This window comes from Oncorhynchus nerka, unplaced genomic scaffold, assembly GCF_034236695.1.
Source record: "Oncorhynchus nerka isolate Pitt River unplaced genomic scaffold, Oner_Uvic_2.0 unplaced_scaffold_1010, whole genome shotgun sequence".
Taxonomy (NCBI): Eukaryota; Metazoa; Chordata; class Actinopteri; order Salmoniformes; family Salmonidae; genus Oncorhynchus; species Oncorhynchus nerka.
This window is the reverse complement of record NW_027040289.1, coordinates 152,476-159,696: the sequence shown is the minus strand read 5'-3', so window position 1 is coordinate 159,696 and position 7,221 is coordinate 152,476. Positions and strand designations below refer to the sequence as shown.

Sequence of the window (7,221 nt, the reverse complement as noted above, 5' to 3'; positions counted from 1 at the left end):
AGACAACAGGACTAGCTCTATAAGATATATGATGGCTAGCAGACAACATGACTAGCTCTATAAGATATATGATGGCTAGCAGACAACAGGACTAGCTCTATAAGATATATGATGGCTAGCAGACAACATGACTAGCTCTATAAGATATATGATGGCTAGCAGACAACAGGACTAGCTCTATAAGATATATGATGGCTAGCAGACAACAGGACTAGCTCTATAAGATATATGATGGCTAGCAGACAACAGGACTAGCTCTATAAGATATATGATGGCTAGCAGACAACAGGACTAGCTCTATAAGATATATGATGGCTAGCAGACAACAGGACTAGCTCTATAAGATATATGATGGCTAGCAGACAACAAGACTAGCTCTATAAGATATATGATGGCTAGCAGACAACAAGACTAGCTCTATAAGATATATGATGGCTAGCAGACAACAGGACTAGCTCTATAAGATATACTATAAGATATATGATGGCTAGCAGACAACAAGACTAGCTCTATAAGATATATGATGGCTAGCAGACAACAGGACTAGCTCTATAAGATATACTATAAGATATATGATGGCTAGCAGACAACAGGACTAGCTCTATAAGATATATGATGGCTAGCAGACAACATGACTAGCTCTATAAGATATATGATGGCTAGCAGACAACATGACTAGCTCTATAAGATATATGATGGCTAGCAGACAACAGGACTAGCTCTATAAGATATATGATGGCTAGCAGACAACAGGACTAGCTCTATAAGATATATGATGGCTAGCAGACAACAAGACTAGCTCTATAAGATATATGATGGCTAGCAGACAAGACTAGCTCTATAAGATATATGATGGCTAGCAGACAACATGACTAGCTCTATAAGATATATGATGGCTAGCAGACAACAGGACTAGCTCTATAAGATATATGATGGCTAGCAGACAACATGACTAGCTCTATAAGATATATGATGGCTAGCAGACAACAGGACTAGCTCTATAAGATATATGATGGCTAGCAGACAACAGGACTAGCTCTATAAGATATATGATGGCTAGCAGACAACAGGACTAGCTCTATAAGATATATGATGGCTAGCAGACAACATGACTAGCTCTATAAGATATATGATAATCAATGTGTCTGTGTCTGGGTCCCCCCCATGGCTAGTAGACCACCTGATTCTATAAGATCTAAGTGTATTTTGTTCTTTCAGGTGATCACCATTTTCTCTGCGTCTAACTACTATGAGGAGGGTAGTAACCGTGGAGCCTACATTAAACTGGGCAGAGAGCTGGTCCCTCGCTTCTTCCAGTACCAGGTCAGCAGGAATACCAGGAAACTCACCCTGACTCAGAGGTAGGGGCTGGGGTGGAGGTGGAGGTAGGGGCTGGGGTGGAGGTGGAGGTAGGGGTGGAGGTAGGGGCTGGGGTGGAGGTAGGGGCTGAGGTGGAGGTGGAGGTAGGGACTGGGGTGGAGGTAGGGACTGGGGTGGAGGGAGGGGCTGGGGTGGAGGAGGGGCTGGGGTGGAGGTAGGGGCTGGGGTGGAGGTAGGGGCTGGAGGTGGAGGTAGGGGCTGGAGGTGGAGGTAGGGGTTGGAGGTGGAGGTAGGGGCTGGAGGTGGAGGTAGGGGCTGGTGTGGCGGTGGAGGTAGGGGGTGGAGGTGGAGGTAGGGGCTGGGGTGGAGGTAGTGGCTGGGGTGGAGGTGGAGGTAGGGGCTGGCGCTGAAGGTGGAGGTAGGGGCTGGAGGTGGAGGTAGGGGCTGGGGTGTAGCTGGAGGTAGGGGGTAGAGGTGGAGTTAGGGGCTGGGGTGGAGTTAGGGGCTGGGGTGGAGTTAGGGGCTGGGGTGGAGGTGGAGGTAGGGGCTGGGGTGGAGGTGGAGTTAGGGGCTGGGGTGGAGGTGGAGGTAGGGGCTGGGGTGGAGGTGGAGTTAGGGGCTGGGGTGGAGGTAGGGGCTGGGGTGGAGGTGGAGGTAGGGGCTGGGGTGGAGGTGGAGTTAGGGGCTGGGGTGGAGTTAGGGGCTGGGGTGGAGGGGAGCTGGGGTGGAGGTGGAGGTAGGGGCTGGGGTGGAGGTAGGGGCTGGGGTGGAGGTGGAGTTAGGGGCTGGGGTAGAGATAGGGGCTGGGGTGGAGGTGGAGGGGCTGGGGTAGAGGTAGGGGCTTGGGTGGAGGTGGAGGTAGGGGCTGGGGTGGAGGGTAGGGCTGGGGTGGAGGTAGGGGCTGGAGGTGGAGGTAGGGGCTGGAGGTGGAGGTAGGGGGTGGAGGTGGAGCTAGGGGGTGGAGGTGGAGGTGGAGCTAAGGGGTGGAGGTGGAGCTAGGGGTGGAGGTGGAGCTAGGGGGTGGAGGTGGAGGTAGGGCGTGGAGGTGGAGGTAGGGGCTGGGGTGGAGGTGGAGGTAGGGGCTGGGGTGGAGGTAGGGGCTGGGGTGGAGGTGGAGTTAGGGGCTGGGGTGGAGTTAGGGGCTGGGGTAGAGGTAGGGGCTGGGGTGGAGGTGGAGTTAGGGGCTGGGGTGGAGGTAGGGGCTGGGGTGGAGGTGGAGTTAGGGGCTGGGGTAGAGATAGGGGCTGGGGTGGAGGTAGGGGCTGGGGTAGAGGTAGGGGCTTGGGTGGAGGTGGAGGTAGGGGCTGGGGTGGAGGTAGGGGCTGGGGTGGAGGTAGGGGCTGGAGGTGGAGGTAGGGGCTGGAGGTGGGGGGTGGAGGTAGAGGTGGAGCTAGGGGTGGAGGTGGAGGTAGGGGGTGGAGGTAGAGGTGGAGCTAGGGGTGGAGGTGGAGCTAGGGGTGGAGGTGGAGCTAGGGGGTGGAGGTGGAGCTAGGGGTGGAGGTGGAGGTAGGGCGTGGAGGTGGAGGTAGGGGCTGGGGTGGAGGTGGAGGTAGGGGCTGGGGTGGAGGTGGAGTTAGGGGCTGGGGTGGAGTTAGGGGCTGGGGTGGAGGTAGGGGCTGGGGTGGAGGTAGGGGCTGGGGTGGAGGTAGGGGCTGGGGTGGAGGTGGAGTTAGGGGCTGGGGTAGAGATAGGGTCTGGGGTGGAGGTAGGGGCTGGGGTAGAGGTAGGGGCTTGGGTGGAGGTGGAGGTAGGGGCTGGGGTGGAGGTAGGGGCTGGGGTGGAGGTAGGGGCTGGAGGTGGAGGTAGGGGCTGGAGGTGGAGGTAGGGGGTGGAGGTAGAGGTGGAGCTAGGGGGTGGAGGTGGAGGTAGGGGCTGGGGTAGAGGTAGGGGCTTGGGTGGAGGTGGAGGTAGGGGCTGGGGTGGAGGTAGGGGCTGGAGGTGGAGGTAGGGGCTGGAGGTGGAGGTAGGGGGTGGAGGTAGAGGTGGAGCTAGGGGGTGGAGGTGGAGGTAGGGGGTGGAGGTAGAGGTGGAGCTAGGGGGTGGAGGTGGAGCTAGGGGGTGGAGGTGGAGCTAGGGGCTGGGGGATCACGGTTCTTGCTGGTCTCTACATACAGAACGTGACAATGACCTGCTTATTGTGTGTGTGTGTCCGTCCGTCCGCAGGGTGAATGTGGCAGAGGGTTCGGCTGTAAGGGCTGTACAGGAGAAGCTGTTTTCCCACCGCTCAGAACTCATGGCTGCCTTTCAGCAGTATGACACAAGTAACAGTGGTAAGATATTTTGGCAATAACACCCACACACTGCTTGCCAGCTGTTAAAGAACACCCCAAACTCCTATGACATAGTCATGTTCTGAAATGTGTAGCCACCTGCAATAAAGATCACCTGGAACGCGCCCATCATTGTGTATCATTAGTGACTCTGTGCTGGGTCTGTTCCAGGCTGTACCTCTATCAGTGAGTTAGTCTGTCTGTTCCAGGCTGTACCTCTATCAGTGAGTTAGTCTGTCTGTTCCAGGCTGTACCTCTATCAGTGAGTTAGACTGTCTGTTCCAGGCTGTATCTCTGTCTATCAGTGAGTTAGACTGTCGGTTCCAGGCTGTACCTCTGTCTATCAGTGAGTTAGTCTGTCTGTTCCAGGCTGTATCTCTGTCAGTGAGTTAGTCTGTCTGTTCCAGGCTGTATCTCTGTCAGTGAGTTAGTCTGTCTGTTCCAGGCTGTACCTCTGTCTGTCAGTGAGTTAGTCTGTCTGTTCCAGGCTGTACCTCTGTCTGTCAGTGAGTTAGACTGTCTGTTCCAGGCTGTACCTCTATCAGTGAGTTAGACTGTCTGTTCCAGGCTGTATCTCTGTCAGTGAGTTAGTCTGTCTGTTCCAGGCTGTATCTCTGTCTGTCAGTGAGTTAGACTGTCTGTTCCAGGCTGTATCTCTGTCAGTGAGTTAGACTGTCTGTTCCAGGCTGTATCTCTGTCAGTGAGTTAGACTGTCTGTTCCAGGCTGTATCTCTGTCAGTGAGTTAGACTGTCTGTTCCAGGCTGTATCTCTGTCTGTCAGTGAGTTAGACTGTCTGTTCCAGGCTGTATCTCTGTCTGTCAGTGAGTTAGACTGTCTGTTCCAGGCTGTATCTCTGTCTGTCAGTGATTTAGACTGTCTGTTCCAGGCTGTATCTCTGTCAGTGAGTTAGACTGTCTGTTCCAGGCTGTATCTCTGTCTGTCAGTGAGTTAGACTGTCTGTTCCAGGCTGTATCTCTGTCAGTGTGTTAGACTGTCTGTTCCAGGCTGTATCTCTGTCAGTGATTTAGACTGTCTGTTCCAGGCTGTATCTCTGTCAGTGAGTTAGACTGTCTGTTCCAGGCTGTATCTCTGTCAGTGAGTGGGCCCTGGTGGTGGAGTCAGTTGTGAGACTGGACCTGCCCTGGAGGACTCTGCGCCCGCGCCTGGCACGGCTGGCACCAGATGGCAGCATCGACTACCAGTCCTGCTTCGAGGACATGGGCCCGGGACAACCCATACCCCAGGTCAGAACCAGGAAGAGACTGATCGATACATTGGTTGATTTCATTTGGCAATCAATAAAGCTGCTCCTTTCACAAAATCTCCCTCTGTGTTTTGTTCAGGTCACTCCAAACTTGGCTGAAACTCTTTACAGGTATCGAACAGACCTTGAGATTATCTTCAACATCATGGACAAAGACCACTCTGGTACACGTTACTCTGAATGACTATTACAGCTCATACGCCTGCTAGTTCACATCATGCTACATTAACCATTAGCTTGTTAGACAGAAAACCTTTTTAGTATTCCTTAGTTTCTCTCACTGTCTCTCCCCATCCAGGTCAGATATCCATCGAGGAGTTCCGTCAGACCTGGCATCTGTTTAGTGCTCACCTAGGTGTGGAGGTGGATGACCGGGCCATAGATGAACTGGCTAAGAGTATAGACTTCAACAAGGATGGTAGCATCGACTTCAACGAGTTCCTAGAGGCCTTCAGGGTGGTGCACAAACTGGATGTTAAGGAGCATCAGCAGGGCTGAGAGAAACCTTGTTGTTGTGCTGAAGACTCACATTAGCTACCCGGGCAATGACTTGGCTTTAGCTCAGTGAGCCAACACTGGCAGCAGGGCTGAGAGAACTACAAAGACAGGCAGCTAGGCTGAGAGAACTACAAAGACAAGCAGCTAGGCTGAGAGAACTACAAAGACCAGCAGCTAGGTTGAGAGAATTACCAAGACCAGCGGCTAGGCTGAGAGAACTACAAAGACCAGCAGCTAGGCTGAGAGAACTACAAAGACAAGCAGCTAGGCTGAGAGAACTACAAAGACCAGCAGCTAGGTTGAGAGAATTACCAAGACCAGCGGCTAGGCTGAGAGAACTACAAAGACCAGCAGCTAGGCTGAGAGAACTACAAAGACCAGCAGCTAGGCTGAGAGAACTACAAAGACCAGCAGCTAGGCTGAGCGAATTACAAAGACCAGCGGCTAGGCTGAGAGAACTACAAAGACCAGCGGCTAGGCTGAGAGAACTACAAAGACCAGCAGCTAGGCTGAGAGAACTACAAAGACAAGCAGCTAGGCTGAGAGAACTACAAAGACCAGCAGCTAGGTTGAGAGAATTACCAAGACCAGCGGCTAGGCTGAGAGAACTACAAAGACCAGCAGCTAGGCTGAGAGAACTACAAAGACCAGCAGCTAGGCTGAGAGAACTACAAAGACCAGCAGCTAGGCTGAGAGAAATTACAAAAACCAGCAGCAGGCTTGAGGGGAGCCATGCTCGCCTTGGCTTTAGCTCTGCAGGCTTAAACAGTCTTGTGGTCAACCATACACTCAGTGTAGCACATGCAGTTGCATGAGTCAGGAATATATCTAGGAGATGTGGTCACCCTTCTCCCTGTGGTGTAGAACATGTCTCAGAGGAGAACACACTACTCTCACCAGCTACTGATATGGAGGCGGACCAACACACGAGAGGTTTCTACAGACAACGCAGACAAGAGCTCCCCGCGGCATGTCCTAGCTCTGCTCTGCAGACCAACAGCACTTTGCCCCATCTTTTCTAGGTCTGAGACAGGGCTGTAAACTCTGAGACCAGACTGCTACATCCTCTCTTCAGGGTCAAAGGTCCAATGCAGATGTTTTAATTTTTAAAAATCTCAATATTAAATCATGTCTGGGTAAGTACCTTACTGCGATTGTTTTTCATTAAAATGGTCAAAAAGAAACTAAAATAGCTTATTTTTAGCAAAGAGCTATTTCTCAAGCAAGAATTTAGCTATGACAGTCTGGGAGTGGTCTGGAAAACTGAAAATGATCTGTTATTGGCAGAGAGGTTTCGACGTCTTTCTTATTGGTCTATTAACTCATTTACATCCTGGTGATGTCACCAGGCAGGTCAAAACCATCCCACCAGAACAGGCTGAAATGTATTTTTAAACACTTCTTACACTTAAAAGGTCATTTATCGTAATTTATCGTAAATTTGACAGTATTATTCCAACCTCATAAATGGCAGCGTGTAAAGTAAATGATCTGTTATTGGCAGAGAGGTTTCGACGTCTTTCTTATTGGTCTATTAACTCATTTACTTCCTGGTGTAAAGTGTTGGTCCCATGTTTCGTGACGCTGAAATAAACAATCCCACAAATGTTCCAAGTTTATTCCTCTCAAATTTTGTGCACAAATTTTTGTTTACACATTTGTTTATATCCCTGTTTGTGAGCATTTCTCCTTTGCCAAGATAATCCATCCACCTGACAGGTGTGGCATATCAAGAAGCTGATTAAACAGCATGCTCATTACCCAGGTGCACCTTGTGCTGGGGGGCAATAAAAGGCCACTTTAAAATGTGCAGTTTTGTCACACAACACAGATGTCACAAGTTTCGAGGGAGCGTGTAATTGGCATGC

At 51.5% G+C, this 7,221-nt stretch overlaps 1 protein-coding gene across 2 annotated transcripts; it reads left to right on the top strand.

The window, feature by feature from the left end:
* The first annotated feature begins 1,145 nt into the window (after positions 1-1,145).
* Positions 1,146-6,963, top strand: LOC115124060 (serine/threonine-protein phosphatase with EF-hands 1-like). 2 transcript variants are annotated; one of them, XM_065016356.1, is made up of 5 exons: positions 1,146-1,361; positions 3,484-3,590; positions 4,672-4,835; positions 4,935-5,019; positions 5,154-6,963. In XM_065016356.1, exons 1-5 carry the CDS (start codon positions 1,165-1,167, stop codon positions 5,351-5,353), a joined length of 753 nt encoding a protein of 250 aa, XP_064872428.1. In that variant the 5' UTR covers positions 1,146-1,164; the 3' UTR covers positions 5,354-6,963. The 2 variants fall into 2 exon arrangements, with proteins under 2 accessions (XP_064872428.1, XP_064872429.1); XM_065016357.1 differs by having other exon boundaries at positions 1,178-1,323.
* The last annotated feature ends 258 nt before the right edge of the window (positions 6,964-7,221 follow it).